The sequence below is a fragment of the Pecten maximus genome, chromosome 12, assembly GCF_902652985.1.
Source record: "Pecten maximus chromosome 12, xPecMax1.1, whole genome shotgun sequence".
NCBI classification, from domain to species: domain Eukaryota; kingdom Metazoa; phylum Mollusca; class Bivalvia; order Pectinida; family Pectinidae; genus Pecten; species Pecten maximus.
In genome coordinates, this window is record NC_047026.1 from 16,441,307 (window position 1) to 16,459,972 (window position 18,666).

Consider the following 18,666-nt stretch of genomic DNA (forward strand, 5'->3'; position numbering starts at 1 on the left):
CAAATTAAAAATGTAGATTCCCTTTGGTCCTTAGTTGTGCATGTTCAATTTTCAGACTGGTCGGAAAACTTGATTGCCGACAGGCAGCCAATTTAAATTTTGACAGTTCAAGATTGTTATCATTATTTATCAAAAAGATTTGCATGGCTCTGTAGGTTCCCCTTGTTCCGTAGTTGTGTTCTATTTCATCAGGGTTCTTCCAGGATCTTTCTCAGATTTAAAATGTAGGGCCATATGGTTTTCAAATGATTAGGAGAAAGAAAAGCGGAGACATTATAGGTCTTTTTCAACTGATTATAGTCAATCGAATATCCTATTAGCGTATCCATTCGAATCGACCAGTAAAGGTGAAAATTGAAAATATAAGGACATGAAATCAAATAACAAAATACTACAAAACAATATAATCAGTTTATTACAAATACTTTATTTTACAAAATATAGGAAGTGACAGTCAATTAAAGAGGTTGTCTGTCGTACGCAAGTACATACAATACGTCAGGATTTCTAAATACATGTATATAAATGGATTTGCTTAAGGGTTACTTCTCGAACAGTGAGAAATATCACATCATTAAAACTTAAAATGACTTTATCTGAGATCCGAGAGTAAGGACGGTTCATCAATAAAATATATTTTAATGATAGTTCCGGATCTGGTTTTACATGAAACCAAGCTGACCTAGGGGTTCTGTTGCTTTCCTTGGTAAACATCAGCGAACTTCATATGTCGATGTCGATATCGAACTTTCAGAAAACAAAATATTCGAGACAATATACTCAATAACTAAGCTCTGCAATTTAAACAAACAACTTTCGTAATTTGGCAAAGTAAAGGTATCAGGATTTTGATTTAAACATATTTTATTGTCAAAACACAAATGGGATTAGACACAAGTATAAAACTTATAATCCGTCTTTTCCCGTATAACAAAAATGATGAAATAAATATACATGACCGAAAATAATAAGGACAGTTGATTATGATATGAACATGTCAAAAATAGATATAAGATAAAATTTACCATATACATGTCATATTATGAATTCACTGTACCCGCATGTCTGGATTGAATATAAGTTAATTTACAATGTAAAGCTATCAGGATATCAGCTAGACGTATCAGGAAAGTTGGCGTTTCAGCTCCGGGATATAATTATAACATTATATTTCCAACATCCACGCCTTCTACGGTTCTTAGCTCTCGACAGTTTAAAAATATGACGCCAACAACAGTGAAATTAAAAAAAAGAGGTTCCGGGTAGACGGGCGAAATAAATAAATAATAATAATAAAAAATAAATAAAAATATGACGCCAACAACAGTGAAATTTAAAAAAAAGAGGTTCCGGGTAGACGGGCGAAATAAATAAATAAAACAATAATAAAAAAAATAAAAATAAAAAATATGCAAAGCATCATATGATTTCAGAACAGATGATACTTCCTGTTGCACAAGAATCAAAATTCGTCTGAATCAAAAGAGCAAACAATGTTACTCGGGACATAAATAAGAATTAATGAAAACCACCCTGAAAGTTTGTTATCGTCACCATGGTAACCGGAAAGAATCATCTGCCCAACCAGTTGAAGAAGCCGGTGTTTCCTGTGAAAGCAAAAGTGAGCATACGTGAACAGGGCTATTGTCAGTGAGGAATTAATGAGAACAGCTTTACATTAACTTTCCTTCGATTTTCATGTGAAGGAGAGAATAAAGTGAGTCTGATTATCTGACGATGCTCCGCACAAGGTGGACAATTTCTGGTGGTCATGTACCTTTTAAGAACTCGTTACAATTTTTTTTAGTCTATTGTTAGCATCAAATCAAGCGAAATTGCTTGGGATATCCTTGGCCAATAAAAATTAATTGACCGCCTAAATATAGTGCGATTAGGAATCTGGAATGAAAGGGTTATTGGTCATGGGTAAACTCATAATTGTTTATATTATAATTTCGTCCGGAATAGCAATTTCATTGCGTTGTTAGACTTATTTCTGTAGACTTTGTCGATGTCGATGTAAACAAATAGTTCACACTGTTCATCTTATAAAACGCAAACCTATTATGACGCAATCAGGGCTGCGCGAACGTTTGTACGAGATATATAGAATTTCCGAAAATCAAATCGTCCGTTTGTTCATATGGTAAATTAAGGTATACGATTGACATAGAAATCCAAACTTGTGCGGAATATATCCCTTTAACGACATGCTTAACTGACACGAGACTGAATACTTAAGACTTGGGATGTCAGATTTCTTTTGTACCTCTCTTGCAAGTTTTGATTAAAACTAAAGAATAGTGCTTACTGTTAACTTAAAAAGTATACATTTCGTTGTGTATTTTGTTACTGGTAGATAAGAAAATATGCTTTTTAGCGTTGGAAAATATCACTGAAAATTAACTTACCATTATGTGTTCGTTCTGTGATGTTGTATGTAGCCTCCATGCCTCGGTTGATATGGTCATTAAGATGACAATGAAGGATCCACACACCTGGGTTATCTGTCTTCATTTCCACAGTCTCGTAAGTTCCAGGAAAAACCTCAATCACATCCCCTCTATGAATCACACTATCACGATGGAGGAAGGTCTGACCATGAAAATGCACAGTGTGGATATCGAACGAGGATCCCAAACCAAGAACGTACCAAGCTACAGTCTCATCTCTCTCCATCTGCAAACCGTGCAAATTTCCGTAAATCTTGCCGTTTATCATATTCATTTGATTGCTTAGTTTAAACTGTGGATCGTTCACATTCGTTTCGTTTGATCCGTATTTTTGTATATTTTCTGAGAGCAGCCAGCTTTCATTTTCATCCATAACGTTAAATAAAAGGTAAAATTCTCGATCGACATCACGTCGTTTCCTACCGTCGTCTGACAGGATGCCGCGCCGGCAGACTACGATAGGGCCGACTAAACCCGTATTCATGTCTTTAATGGTGTCAACACCAGAATAATACATCCACGTGACACAATTAGATTCCCTGTAGTCCTTCGCCGGACCCGCCCTCCTAGGTACCCGCCATGTGTAGGCATACGTTCTCCCAGGATACACCTGGTTTCCACTTCCGGTTCCTGAATCAACAGTGTTTTCTGCATCGTCGCGTGGTTGGCCTTGTAATATTCCCTCATCGGCCTGGTCGTATAATACACCATGTGCATGTATTGAATATGGCCGACTTGCCATGTTACGGAATGTCACAATAATTGTATCATAAATTTCCGCTTTGATCACTGGTCCCAGAATTTCTAAATGCTCTTCCTCCGGTGTCCGTTCTTTCATGGTGGAGAATGTGGAGTCGGTATACTCTCTGTAAACGACCTTTTCACGGGAACTACCCAAAAATCCCCCATCTGTCTTTACAAAAATGTGACCGTTGCTGAAAGCAAAAACGAGGAAACACTGTTTAAGGTTTACAATAAAATTTCAAAAAATATTGTGCACCGAGATTAAAAAAACAAATTTCTTGACATTATAAGGCCCCGAAGGAAAGAATTATATAGTAATATTACAGGTTCAGGGATGACAAATAGAAAAGTGATTATGTTATGAAATGATATAAATCAAGCAAAAACAGCATAACAGATTGCTATATCAAATGAATAACTAGTGCTGATAAAGGGATGATTGTGTATCTACATCAGAGTATGATAATGTTAAGTTGTTTGTTCTATCTATATGTATATCACATTTTCACATAAAATGCTGTAATTTACCATTGTATGATAGTTTATGAAAGAGGACTTTACTAAGTTGTATAACTCGTGTCCAATTTCATTTGAATTTTTTCAAATAAAATATGTTTAAACTAAACACATTGCTATTTAGAACTACCGTGACTCCTTGCCTTTTACAGTACGTAATCCATTATCGTTACCTAAAATTCTTATCCATCAAAGTGTAACATGACGTCACAAAATAAATTAAGATGACCAGAGCATTTTCCTTACGTGTTTGGGTCGCTAAGATTGTGGCCGGTAATAAGGTCCATATTGCCTGGTGCGTAATCCCATGTTATATTGACTGCGGCGATATAGTAATGTCTCGTGGTGCCTCGCCCGTAAACGTCGTAGATGGCGTCGTTACGGTAACCACCGCAAGATTTGACGTGATACTGAACGCGCATGCCCGTCCGGAAGTGAAAGTTGGTTCTACACACTATTTGCCAGTCTCCTGATAAATAAATCGTGATTGTATAATTTTCTATGTTCAACAAACTTTATTTTAGATAATCAAGTTATGTAAATGTTCTTTATATCAACTAGCAGCAGAATAACTCAAGATGGGGAAAACATAGTTAAAGCACATACAAATGTTGCTCATCAAATTCATCAATTTTCTAAGTACACGTTTTATAAACTAAATCAAGCATTAAATAAATGAATGAGTTAAAATCAATATTTATTGAAATAATATTGTTTGATAGTAAAGAAAAACAAACCATCAGAAACCACATCGTTCAATCGCAATAGCCTCAAGCCGAAATTTTACCTGCGTTGTCGGGGACCATTTCGCCCGTAAAACTTGATCCGGGTATGACGACCTTCGAAGCCCTATTAGAGCCATCAATCTTCATTGTGTTACCATGGAAATAAGTTCCGTGCATGCTTACAAAGTCCCCTACGGAAGCAACATGCCACGTGACGTCATCCCCAATACACATATCCAATCCTTGTAAATTACCATACATACGCCCGTTGATTGCTGGAGTGGAACAAAACATCGAAATTAATAGTTGATCCTGTTCGGCTTCATATGGAAATACCAACGTATGGACCATAAGGATGTACATATGTATAATATGCTTGGACTATTTAATTTAATTGGTTTCAGGCGCGGATCCAGGAATTTGAAAAAAAAAGGGGGGGGGGGGGGGGGGGGGGGGGTTCCATTATTTTAGTGGTAATGCGAGCCGACCCCCAGGAACACCCCCCCGGATCATATATATTACAACGGCCCCCTTTCGCCATATATTGAAATTGATACACCAGGCAATGCACTTAGACAATAGCATTTGCTAATTCACTGTACATATTTTAAATCTAAAATCTTTTACTGATATTACTAGCGTTGATATTTTTCGGTATACATTACCACAATAAAATTATATTTCAAAATTTACATTAATACATGTATTCAAGTTTCGTAAGTGATTTAGGTAGGTCATTCAGAGAAGAAATGATAAACATTTCTGCAGCTATCATTTGGACTACAGGTAATATTAGCTCAAACCAAATCGTGATTCAATAGACTAAATAGTTGTCTTAACCTAAAATAATCCCCAAAGGTATAATGAACTTCGTATTCATTTTAAATGGATATACAGTATATACTTGTATACATCTCAGGTTATTAGTAATCCACATACAAATGTATACTTATTATTCTAAAACATTATATAAGTTCATTTTGTTAAATAAAAAAAAAGCAAAATGTGGTGGAATTTTGTTCTTCCCCGTTACATTGTAACAGTCGATGTTTTTTTTATAGCATACATGTCAATGTATTAGTTAAAATTAATGCATACCTAAAGCTGACACTCTTTAACGAGTTTATATAGAATGCTGATCTTGCCTTGTAAACCTTGTTATTGTCAAACTCACAGGTACCTGAGAACTTGTTACAGTCTACGTGGACCTTCCCCAGTGTCTGTAGGGAAGGTCCAAATACACGTAGACTGTGACAGATAATTACCAGCTCCCCGTGTACATGTACTCTGTAATGTATTACTACATCACGGTTCACAAGGAATAGACGCATATTTTCAGGCCCTTGCGAACCAATACACTTATATGGTCATTAAAGAAATCACTGATATATATATATACATGTATATATATATGACAGTGAATCCGGGTATAAATATTTATTTTACAGTCATATACCACTATTAATTCAACGCGGGTGTGATTTCGAGTAAATAATTACAATGCATTCTATTAGACGCGACGAAAGCCGGATCTACTTTGTTTACGCTGGCGGGGTCTTCGGTGTGTACCCGGATGTTGTCGTCAAGGTACCAGGACTTATTTTCGTCGATCGTCAGGTAGAATACCGCAAAGTCTTTGTCCACGTGTTTCTGAAATTTCAACAATTCAAAATTCAAATTTCATCACCTAGGTCAAAATTTAGAATAACTGAGATCAACACTCGGTAAGTATTTATAGAAACTGCTGACAAATTTAACAAAGGCGAATAAGCTGCACCTGTAGAAACAGGATCTTATGGCGTTTTCATTGAACTTGTATTTATTTTGGTTCCTCTTTACTCTTTGTTTGTTGTTGTTGCCCCCCCCCCCCCCCCCCCCCCCTTTTGAGCATTTGGGAACCGAATTTCATAAAGTCTTATGAAATGAAAACAGTTTTTGACTCATTTATATTTATCACGGAATATAACTTAAAAAACTGGCATTTTGAGTTTTTATTTTTTTAAGCCAAACATTGAGGACAAAAATCAAACGGAATGAGACAACTATTTTCAAACGCCATTGTCCACAGTATTACGTTACATAATATGACTGGTTCATCACCAGATACCAGGCCAATACGGGGGTTGGGGGGTATAGGGGGTTGGGGAGGAACAAAGGGAAGTAACTCTGGTATTTCAGAATGCATAGGCTGATGCAAACCCCGTCAATCAATTTGCCCCAGTCTCTCTCTCTTTCCCCATATATGGCGTACCTGTCTGCCTTCCCTGTCCAAACTCCAGGCTTTACACACCAATAATGGACCCACCAATCCCGAATGTATATCCTTGGTAGGGTCAACGGCGGAATGATACACGTACGTATTGCACGTGGGGTCCTCGCGCGTCGGAGACACTGACCATGGCACAGTGAAAGTGTAGGTCACAGTCTCGCCAGGACTGGCATATTTACCAGTAATATCGGTTGCTATTAAAAAGGAAAATAAATCAAGAATTACTAATATCGACCGATATGACTTCACATCTAAAAGTTTATTGCCATGAAAAAAAGAACATATGTATTCATTGTGCATTATCATTACATATTTTCTGCAGATTAGTGTTTTTCGAGTTGTAGGTAACCCCTTCTATTTTTTTTCCAAATTAAGCATTCCGAATTTTGATTTGCTCTTTATTTTCTTGTTCAACGCGTAACGGATATCAAATACTTACAAAACGGACTTCCTCTGTATAAAGCGCCCTCCTCATCCTTATCGAACTTCACACCATGTGGTAAAAAAGAGTAATTTCGGGACGCAAGGTTTCGGAAAGTGACTTGGACTTTTTCTCCTACAGCGACACGTAACATAGGACCCAGAACGCCGAGGTGTACCGAATCGGAAGTATGCTTAGTTCTGTTTTGGAATTTACAGTCCTCATACTGTACATATCGGACCTTTTTGTAGATTCCACCAATAAAATTTGGCCCCTTTTTGAAGTATAAGTTCGAAGAACTAGAAAAAATGAAAACGGAAAGAAATTATAACTGAAACATTGCGAAACTCTTTATATTGAATTCAACAACTTTTTACCTGTAATCATTTAAATGGCGAGTTTTCTATCCAAAATTCTTGATTATAGTCTTAACAAACAAATCGTACTTATGCAAGGAAATGAAAGAAAATAACTGCAATGGTTCACAAGAAGGAACAAATAATCAATGAAACCACATTTACGATGTGTATATTTAAATGATTTAGCGGTTGCATTTTTTTCTTGTTACCCCTCGTCCATCACTTTAGTTATCAATGTGTGCTAGAGAATCGGACATCAAATATAAAGAATACGTATGGATGGCTATGTCGGTTCTTTCTCCAACTTTGATACAATAATTGTTGGTAGGTGGCGTTTCAACTCACCTGCCATTGGCTGTTAAGTTTGTGCCGTCAATTGTATCTGTTCCCGAAGGGCCATAATCCCAGTCGATTTCTTCAGCAGTCAAAAAGAACTTCCGGTCTATTTTTATCCTTTTACGTTTGTTTTGCCAGTAATTTTCCGTCACAGTAAAAAATGCTTGCATGCCACCTATAAAATGAAATGGGGAATTCTTTAATTTTTCTAAAATGTATTTCTTATTAAATCGTGTCCCGCGGGAAAAGTCGCGCGCCTCTAGTAGAGGCAGCCATGTTTGAACTCTCATTCCCTACACGACGAGATTTGACTAATTTTTCTCTCGTCGAAACAAATAACTGAAAGTTAGGTCAAATTACTTAATGCTTGAAATATCTTCAAAACCCATGTCAAAGGCCTGGTTCATTTAAAAATTACCAATGCGAATTTTGCTAATTTGATTGGCTTGAGATATTTCGTTGGTTACCTAAATCGGAACCCTCCCTGTTTCGATGCTGATCTATTTACTGATCAAATTGGATGCGAGAGTAGAATAAGAGGTTATTTTGCTGCATATGTGCCTTACATAGAACAGTTTTTAATTGTATTATCTTTAGATAACAGCATTGTTAGCACAACTTTCCAGGTTACAACCGAAAAACCCTGACACGATACTGACTTGAACATCCCATTTAGAATGGTACTGTATTGTCGTCAAGCGTGACGTCATAAAAAGTCAACGTCAAAGATTTTGCCACTGATTCCCGCGCTTTCTCAGCGCATATATTTTAGGGGGGTTTCGTCTTCCAGATGTCTGTGAATTATGTGATAATTTAAGGGAAACAATTCAATATCTTCCGTATTTTTTAAGTGGACATAGCCTGTATTCACTGCAGTAGCTGTTCCATTTTACTTATCCTAAAAAAATCAAAACTTGTATTTTAATATTAATAAAACTTCATAATTAAAAAAATCTTACTGTGTCGACCACTTTACACCCTGACCTTAAATTACTAGATACATTATATATGTATTATGATTAACAAGGCATCGTGAAAAATATAGCACAAGTTATCATTGTGCAGTGTGTATCAAAACATTTATATGAATGAGGAGATTCCATTCTATTTGTATTAGTCTAACTTTCCAAAAGCTATATGATGTTCTATTACAAACTTCCACGTTATAGTTCTCATTGTCTGAGCATACATTGAGGACGTTAAGTATACCAAAATTCCCAGGAGAAAACAGACTTAGTCATTTGGTTCTTTGTGTGGAAAATGAAGCCTTTAAAAATCTCGATGCATGTTTATAATATATCTCGTATAAGAGTCTAAGTGAATGAGTTTGCTTCTTGTTATTTCAACCACGGACTTAGATATACACATGTACATGTACATACTAATATATGTCCATGCTTCAAAAACAAAACAAAAACAAAACAAAAACAAATACACGTAACATGCATAAAACAAAAGATAAAATACATATAAGTCGCAAGTTTTAATTGTAAATAGTTTATATAGTGATACAGTTGCCTTCTAGCCCTTTAGCTCAGTCTGTAAAGCGGCTGACTAGCAAAACCGGGGGTCGCGGGTTCGAACCCGGCAGAAGCACACTACTTGTTTTTCTGTTACTATAAGCTATAGGAAAATGAGAGGCTTCGTTGGGGATAAAACCTCGGTTAATGTGTGTTCGGGGCAGGTTTTAATTGTAAATTAGTGTACATAGTGATACGATATATTTTTATTTTTTGTTTTTGTTCAAACATGATGTCGGAAAATTCAAACTAACAACCACAAATGTCACGTGTTACTATTGTTACTTAATATCAGCCTCACCTTCGTATTCATTTGTTGTCCTTGACTGGAGCAGCCATCTGCCAGGGGAGGTAACTTTCATAAAAGCCGATACAAACGTTGCAGGAAAAGTGCTAATTGTGTCCAGTCTAAAAAAAAAGAAAAAAAAATTGTTATGCAAATTTGTGTTTGTGTTTTTGTAAAACAAGCAGATAAGATACATGAAAGGAACCAACGACTTTATTATGAAAATACAGTAATAGTAACCAATGGCCATTGTCAGGTTCAGCTTATTTAGTTTTGCTATGTTATAAACACATCACAGTATTATTAGTTCGGCAAAGAATGTTGTTGTTTGAGAAAATAGCCCAGTACCTTTTGTGACGGTATGTAAACGTCTGCCCATTGATGGTGACTCCACGCATGCCATCATTCATGCCCATAAAATGCCAGGCAACTCTGTCGTATTCTTTTGCAGTTAATTCTGGTAAATTTCCAAACATGAACCCATTGATGGCTGGCATCCGGTTACTTTGTATAAAACTGGCGTCTTTGTTTTGGAGAAGTTCAACGCAGTTTGACGCATTACCACATTTGTTCACGTTTTCTAGTATTTTCCAACTTTCATTTTCATCTACATTTTCTGTATAGATGACAAACTCGTCATCCACATCGCTCCTGTATCCATCTCTCTTCAACACTCCTGTAACGTATAAAGTCATTGTCAATGATTAATTTGGCAATGAATCTTCATCATTAGACTATTTTGTAGGATTTTAAATGATTTTTCATTTTGTATGATATTATATGAAACAAGTCTTAGACGATTTTACATATACTTTTGCGAGCCTTGGCCAGCAAAATTCGAGACGTGAGTCTTAAAGAATCTTATAAAATGGGGACGAATGATTGAAAAAATGTGTTTTATCTCAAAAACCAGAAAACTATCATTTTATAAGGTTTTGAAGTCAATATGGAGGACAATATCAAACGGAGGCAGCCATTTTACAACGCACTTTTCAATACATGACGTAAGGTCAATATTATACCTAGCAAATAAACATCGCTCCAGTGTACATTGTACACCTTGATACCAACTGGATAAAAGGACGACTTTGTGATAAAATGATCAATAGGATGATACATAAAATGCACTTGGTACGGTTATGAGCTTGAGTAATCTGAAATCTAATAATAGACAGAAATTTTCCGGTTTGGTATATATGCGTGCACGTGCATGTACCTCGTTTGCACGTGAGAAGACAGCCAACCAATCCTGTGTTTATGTCCTTTACAGAACTAACATGTGAGTGATAAGCCCATGACACGCAGTTCTCGTCAGATCTCGTTGGTCCGAAGTTACTCGGGACTTCCCATATGTACAAGTGACTTCCTCCCGGTGGCACCCCATCGTCCAACTTAAACGTTGTGTTGGTCCCGTCCACATAAAGAGCCCCTGGAAAATACATTGAACAGAATAATAATCTGCTCACACTTTTTTCACGGCAGGTTTCTCAATAAGTACGTTTTAATCATTAAATTTAAGTTTTACCCCGTCTGTCGTAAAGAAAGACGTGTTCTCTTCCCACTGAGCCGCCCGACCATTGACCTTAAGACTTTAAATTGCATGCTTTTTTGTTTTGTTTGTTTGTTTGTTTGTTGTTGTTTTTTTAATATCAAACCAATATCAAATATCAAATCGCGTTGTCTGAAGCTTATTTTTGTCATAAGGCTTTGATTTTATCACTTTTTATAAACGAAACTGGTTTTGCGTCCGCTATTACGGCCTTAGGCTTAAGTTAAGTACCGACACGCTTACAAACAAATGCAAAGAAAACGATGGAAAATTAACATTGACAGAAGGCGTCGCTTACAAAACGACAGAGAAACTTTAATTTGTTGTCGTATTTAAAGTTTGACTTGCCAGACTAATACAGACGACTGACACACAGGTACGAGGATTCATAAACTAGCTTAAAAGTCGGAATGTTCCGAGTATTCCGGATATACAAGATTATGTTTTTATCGTTGCCGTCAAGAAACATTTTCAGTTCGGAAATTTATAGATTTTTTTACCGAAGTAAAATATTTAAATTCTTTGGTAAGCTATTTAAACCTTTTTTTTTTTTTTTAGACTTTTGATGACAAAGAGATATGTTGTTCCCCCCGTCACCCTCCCCTACTCTAAAAAACATGTGGTGGTGGTGGTGGTGGAGGGGAGGGGGATTGTCAGTGCGAAAAAAACCTACCTTCTGATTCCTTATCGTATAGCACGCCATGAGGGTGTACACTGTAATTCCGACCGGAAGCCATATTTTTGAAGTGAATTTCCAACGTGTCTCCTATCTCCGCTCGCATGATCGGACCAAGATAGCCCAGATGTGGAGGGGAGATAACCTCGTCTTCGTACCGGTCGTCCGTAAACTGTTTGTACACAACTTTCCGGTAAATTGACCCGATCCTATTATGGCTGTTATTCAGCTTCGTAGCTGCAACACTAGAAAAATACAATAAAATCGTAATATGTTCAGTGAGGTGTAGCACAGGGATTTGGCACGATTTCCCAACCCACGGTAAATAAATATGCACGTATGATGTGTTTTATAGATACTATAATAAGAAGAAAAACATGGGTTGAGGATTCATTCCAAGTCCCCGTGTGATGTATCAAATCTCTGTCGTTATTATTTATCTGATAGGTAGAGTGTAAACATATTCAGACGGAGAGATAGGTCAAGGTTAATAATATTCATAGTAACATTTCCAGGTTTACATAACAAAGCGTGCCCCTCATTAAAAGTCTATAATTGTTCAATAGTTTGAGATAGTATAGTTGATGAAAATAACTAATCTCGCAATCATAGCCAAGTGCATCCGCAGTTAAAATAATTTCAAATATATATTATTGTAGGACCAATCTGGGGCCAACTTTTAATAATGCATTGTTTTGAGGTCAGAGGTCAAATGAAAAAGCTCGCCTGAGGGTCAAGTTAGTCTATTTTTAGAAAATCTTCATTTTTCCTTTCTTTTCAAAAATTCTTTCGAAATATGATGCAGAATGTCATTCTAATGAATTTGACGTTTTCAGTTTTTCTGTGACACATACGGTTTCTGTTGTACGCCATTTTGAATTTCCCCCTATATATTTCAATAGAAAAGTGTGTACATTTCAAACTTCTTCTTAAGTTCCACCTGTGGCATTCAGCTCAATCTTAGCTGAAATAATCCTTGGATTGTCCTGGCCAAGTTATGTTACTTTTTAACTTGGTTTAAAATCCAAGATGGCCGCCATGACGTCATATATTAAAAAGCTTAAAATGCCCATAATTCATAAAGTGTTCATTTTACAGGGGTCATGTGATTATGTTATTTGTAGTTAATGCCTGGCTCTAGCTTTTACTCACCAAAAGTTTTAGGGTCAGAGGTCAAATAAAAGCGTTCGCTATGGGGTCAAATAAGTCTATTTTTAGAAAATCTTCATTTTTTAATCTTTTTCCAAAAAAAGAAATTTAAGTATGATTCAAAATGTTATTCTGATGATTTTCATGTTTTTTGGTGTTTCGGTAACGTTTACCATTAACGCGGAACGCCATTTTGAATTAATTTGGCATCTGATATATAACGGCATCTGAGATATAACGTTAGTTGGACGAGGGGAAATAACTCGTACAAGGCTGTACGAGTTATTTCCCTTCGTCCACCCCTTTGTTGAAATGTAATATCTCAGATGCCTGATTAATCAAAACTAGAATGTGGATGACCTATCAAGTGTTCTAAAATAGTTTTTTTATGTTTGGAAATACCAAGCCTTTAGGTCATTTATGCTAAATAGTGAAAAGCCCGTCAAATTGTTCCGAAACAATTTCTAGTATATATTTATTATTTTGATGCATATTATATACGGTCCTTAGAAAATTACAACTATTACGACTACTATACACAAATATCATGTTCCTATTTATACCTTATCCGAGATGTTGTTTTCCTGTTTTTATTACACATAATAATACAAACAGCCTATCTTTATTGTTGATTATTACATGTATAATACATGTACACTATACAGTGTCGGATAATACTAAACAATCCGCTTAGCTGTATGTAACTTAGAATTATTTAACACTGAAACGAAACATTTAAAAACGGAATCCTATATTTGTCGTTATTTGGCACGTGCATTAATTAGACCCCGCTTAAAATGTCATATTTCTGTCTTACCTCAAGTTAATTAATCAAATGATTAATTAGGAGTTCGCTGATGTCATAGCTGCCTGTGTAATGTACATTGGGCGGTTTATAATCGGGCTATTATCAAAACTTAAATCAAGAAGCTTCATATTCAGTCTTAACAATATAACTTTTGTCCAGCTCTATGGAAAGTAGGAAAAAGTCTTTTTACGTCTACTATACCTATATACTTGATGATACATACAATCATATCTCTCTTTAAAGCCCCATTATATAGGTATCATTTGACAATCATCGTGAGCGAGAAAGCTTATGAGAAAAGATATCCACTTGTTAATTATACGTAGTTAAGACTAAACCATACAAGTTGAGTAATATTTATAATGAAAGGCTAGTCTGGGCGGAAACAAGACAGAAATGGTTTAATCAAAGTTGGTCCCTCTGAACAATCAAATCGATGTTCATACGAATATTTCACTTATATCAACACTACCACGGCATCGATTTGAATAAGTCAATCAAAACTACTACTGTATATTCTTATAAATAGGTGATTTTGCTTCAGTCTCGATTTTAAGTGAAAGTTGCGTATATTGAGGCGTTTAACCCCAAACGCCATTTTCCGGTTATACGCTCTGAATTTCACGATCGCGATGTTGATATACATGTACTTGTATTGTACTTCGGTTTATAAAATCAATAAACTGGTCAGTTGTTATTTAAATTCACTTTCAGGCATTCCCGGATCCCAATGTCTATTTTTTCCGGATGAGTACACTCTAAGTTTATGGTAATCACTAAATACAGGAAATTCAAATCTACGCCTTTGCATGACTACTCAATCCGGGACAACGTTCATGTCATAGATAACTATATGATACATGATTTGTATGGTGGCTGATTTCGGCCATGTCGCATTGGTATTCCCACCAAGCGAAGCGTGACTGTGCGACAGCGCGCGATGCGTTTCAGATTCAGATTCTTTATTTCTTTGTGTTTTTCAACACATCACACATTGCCAAACAATACAAGGTAATTTATTATGATACAATTACAAAAGTACATGTCTATTACACTTAATATACAAATATACATGTATGTATACGTACACTTTAGTATTACTATATATTATAAAAATGAACATAACCTCATTATGGCAGTACACAATAGTTCATGTACGTTATAAATAGACTAACACATAGTAAATTAAACAATTCAATGACGTTATTACGTTGTTTTGTCGCTAAATAAAGGAATTTTCCTAGCTTGCTCAATTCAGAAACATTTTGAACGCTTAATAATTGTATCAACTTAAAAACACTTGGTCTTCTATAATAATACAGCCGATGTATTACTTCGCCAAGTTCGCCAACGCGACATATGTACCTCGTAAATCCGACAGGACCGCCGAAGTTTTTTATGCCGCACTGTCGCTTTATTTTGTCGCTTGGCGCACTGTCACACTTCGCTTGGAGGGCTTGCCATTGATGCTTTTGGTTTGTTTGGTTTGTTTTTGTTTAACGTCCTATTAACAGCCAGGGTCATTTAAGGACGTGCCAGGTTTTGGAAGTGGAGGAAAACCGGAGTACCCGGAGAAAAACCACCAGCCTACGGTCAGTACCTGGCAACTGCCCCACGTAGGTTTCGAACTCGCAACCCAGAGGTGGAGGGCTAGTGTTAAAGTGTCGGGACACCTTAACCACTCGGCCATCGCGGCCCCTCCATTGATGCAATGCGACTTGACTAAAATCAGCCACCATACTTGTCTGTAGTTACATATATGAATCTATTTCATCGTTTGAAGTGAAATCAGACACGAGTAGACGTGCATTCAATCTTATGTGTTGTCAGTAACTTGTGATCGTTTAATTTTATTCATTTTTTTTAGAAATTGAAATATTTCTAACGCATGAAAAAAATATACATTCACACCCAAATAGAATTTAAAATGTAGGCCTAATATATTCACATTAAATGTTAAAAACCTTAAAAAGAAAATGAACATTGTAAAATTCGTTGTTTTGGGACATCCACTTTAGACAATATTTTATCATAAATGCATTTTACTGTGATAACTTTCTTATACCTATAGGATATCATAAATAAGAACGGAAAATACAAAAATACCTGATGTCGTCTGTAACAAGATTAAATCCGTCAGGAGCATAATTCCAGTCTACCTCTACAGCGGCCAGGTAAAATGTCCTTACTTTGCCGGAGCTCCAGAACAAACTGTGGGCTAAAACGAAAAATTCACACGAAACCAAAAAAATAAAGACTTTCTTTTCCATTATGATTTCTAAAATGTTTCTAAAAAATGGAACCGTTCGTACAAGTGTCAGAACGATTTTGATATTGAGAGATGACAAAATGATTATATATATAGATATATTTCTGGGTAAACCAATATCTGGGAGTGTATGATATATTGACGTACCGGCCGATCGTCATAAAAAAAAGCCGGATACATTCTTTCCGGGACAGGGTCGGGGTTTAGGTAGATTTTTCCCATTGGGTATGTCTTGGTAATAGATTTCAAATTTACTGAGGGTAAATATGAACCAGGATTTCTGTTGAACTTCTCGATAATCTAGTCAGCGACATGATCAAAGTCATGAAGCTACCGAGAGCTTCCTGGTCGATATGTGTACGTGTTTTACAGGTATATAATTATGTGGTTTCAATTTTAACCACAATATGACGACATGGATATGTCAGTTGTAAAAAAAAAAAAAGGAAAAATCGATATAGATGTCTATAAGTTATTTTACGATAAAGTTTAAAAAAAAAAATTATGAAGCAAATTTCTGACACAACAACCCCTCCTCGCCCTAATAACCCCACAAACTTTGATCACTGTGTTAACTAACACCTAATATTAAACCTCACCGGTATTCCCGGAATACTTGTTTACTATAATAATGACTCATTGTTTAAGACATCGCAATTTAGCCGGTATAATTATGATCGCCCCCGTTATTAAATGATTTAATTAAAATCATAACGACATTTTACCAACGCTAACAACATTCCTACTCTCCCGAAAATACATTTCTACCAAAACTGCTGTCATTACGATGGCTAGGAACGGACATCATATAACAATATTATTGCCAACTACCGTATGTTGTGGTGTAGAACTTAAAAAAAAACTTACACAGAGAAAACTAAACTAAATATAAATTACAATGATTTTCCCAATGGGAAACTGACTCATCTCATTTGTGCAGTAACGATTTTAATACTTCGTTGGTCAGGTGTCGTTTAAAGTCATGTGTTTGTTAACTTAAATCTACAAAATATTCGGATGTCGTTGAGCCCAGGTTTCACATTAAAATATATTGGATGCCTGCTGGACAAGTGTCGGTATTGACAGGTATTGGTAAACACAGATTTCGTTAAACTCAAGTCTAACTGCTGTACAAAAAACCATGGCTGTCCGATGTCGGACATGTCAGGTGTCGGCAAAGTCATGTGTGGGTAAAGTAATGTGTCGGACAGGTGTCGGTAAAATAATATGTCGGACAGGTGTCGGTTAAAGTCAATGTGTCGGACAGGTGTCGTAAGGTTTCGGTAAAGTCAGGTATCGGTAAAGTGTCGGTAAAGTCATGTGTCGGATAGGTGTTGGTAAAGTCAAGTGTCTTACAGGTGTCGGTAAAGTCATGTGTCGGACAGGTGTCGGTAATATCAGGTGTCGGACAGGTTTCGGTAGAGTAATGTGTCGGACAGGTGTCAATAAAGTCAGGTGTCGGAAAGGTGTCGGTAAAGTCAGGTGTCGGACAGGTTTCGGTAAAGTCAGGTGTCGGAAAGGTGTCGGTAATGTCAGGTGTCGGACTGATGTTGGCAAGTTTACGTGTCGTTGTTGAGATCCAAGGTGTTTCAATTAATGTGCGGTGCTGTTTAACACGTCATATATTTACCACAAACGACGTATGTAGAAATTTGTGTTATATACTAGTCACGTGATTTACACAAAAGTAAATAGATCTAGTCTTAAGGAAAAATAAATAACAAAGAACGATTTAATATAACAAAATCGTAATGTGTCCATGTACTTTTAGACGAAGTTGTTGACAAGGGTGTTACCAATATCCTCAAATAACAGCAAGGGAGTATTAAATAGTTATCTTTATTTTACTCTCACGTGAAAAAACAATTATATAGGTAAAGAGACTATTAGATTAAGTTGATACACGTTTTGTATGCAGATAGTAATTTGAAGGGATAGCAAAGATGTTAAACACAAGTTATTATTTATACTCGCACGTAGATAAAGTATATATATAATATATCTACTTTTAGATAAAGTTTGCTTACGTAACAATTTATATTTTGTAATGGTTTAAATCATATCGATATATCATTTGTAACAGTTTTAGAATGATTTATTATTTCTGTGGTTACATGTATTTACACCACCTGACGTCACACCTGATAACACGTGTTATTATTCCACGCAACGTTACATACCTGTGCACCCTATACCACAGGGTCAAAATATGTTAAATATAATGTGGAAAAAGCGAAAGATACAAATATTGTAAATCTTAAGTTCTATCAGCATCCCGCATAACAAGCATAACTAATGAACATATTGAGAGGTGTTGTGTTAGTATAGAGCCCGCTATTTATGAATTTATGGTATGGTATGGATGGATGGTATGCTTGTACACAGACTATTTCTTACTAGATTTTTTATGTTTGATGTTAACATTGGGAAGCAACAGGGATCTATACCCGATATTATACGAATCTTGAGGAAATATGCATTGTATGACATTTTTTGTTGATAATATAAAACTTGGTTCCAATCCAGAAAAGGAACAATGGGAAAAAATGTTTATAGAAGTTTTACAGGACAGAAGAAAATGCATGG

General features: G+C 36.0%; 1 protein-coding gene across 1 annotated transcript; it reads right to left on the bottom strand.

Annotated features, from left to right (window-relative positions):
- Nucleotides 1-397: 397 nt before the first annotated feature.
- Nucleotides 398-16,153, bottom strand: LOC117339465 (hephaestin-like protein). The gene is made up of 13 exons (XM_033901050.1): nt 15,918-16,153; nt 11,852-12,099; nt 10,846-11,058; nt 9,978-10,305; nt 9,645-9,751; nt 7,833-7,998; nt 7,147-7,427; nt 6,690-6,901; nt 5,938-6,088; nt 4,501-4,713; nt 3,960-4,182; nt 2,412-3,388; nt 398-1,607 (listed from the first exon to the last, which is right to left on the bottom strand). Exons 1-13 carry the CDS (start codon nt 16,079-16,081, stop codon nt 1,573-1,575), a joined length of 3,318 nt encoding a protein of 1,105 aa, XP_033756941.1. The 5' UTR covers nt 16,082-16,153; the 3' UTR covers nt 398-1,572.
- Between the last annotated feature and the right edge of the window lie 2,513 nt (nt 16,154-18,666).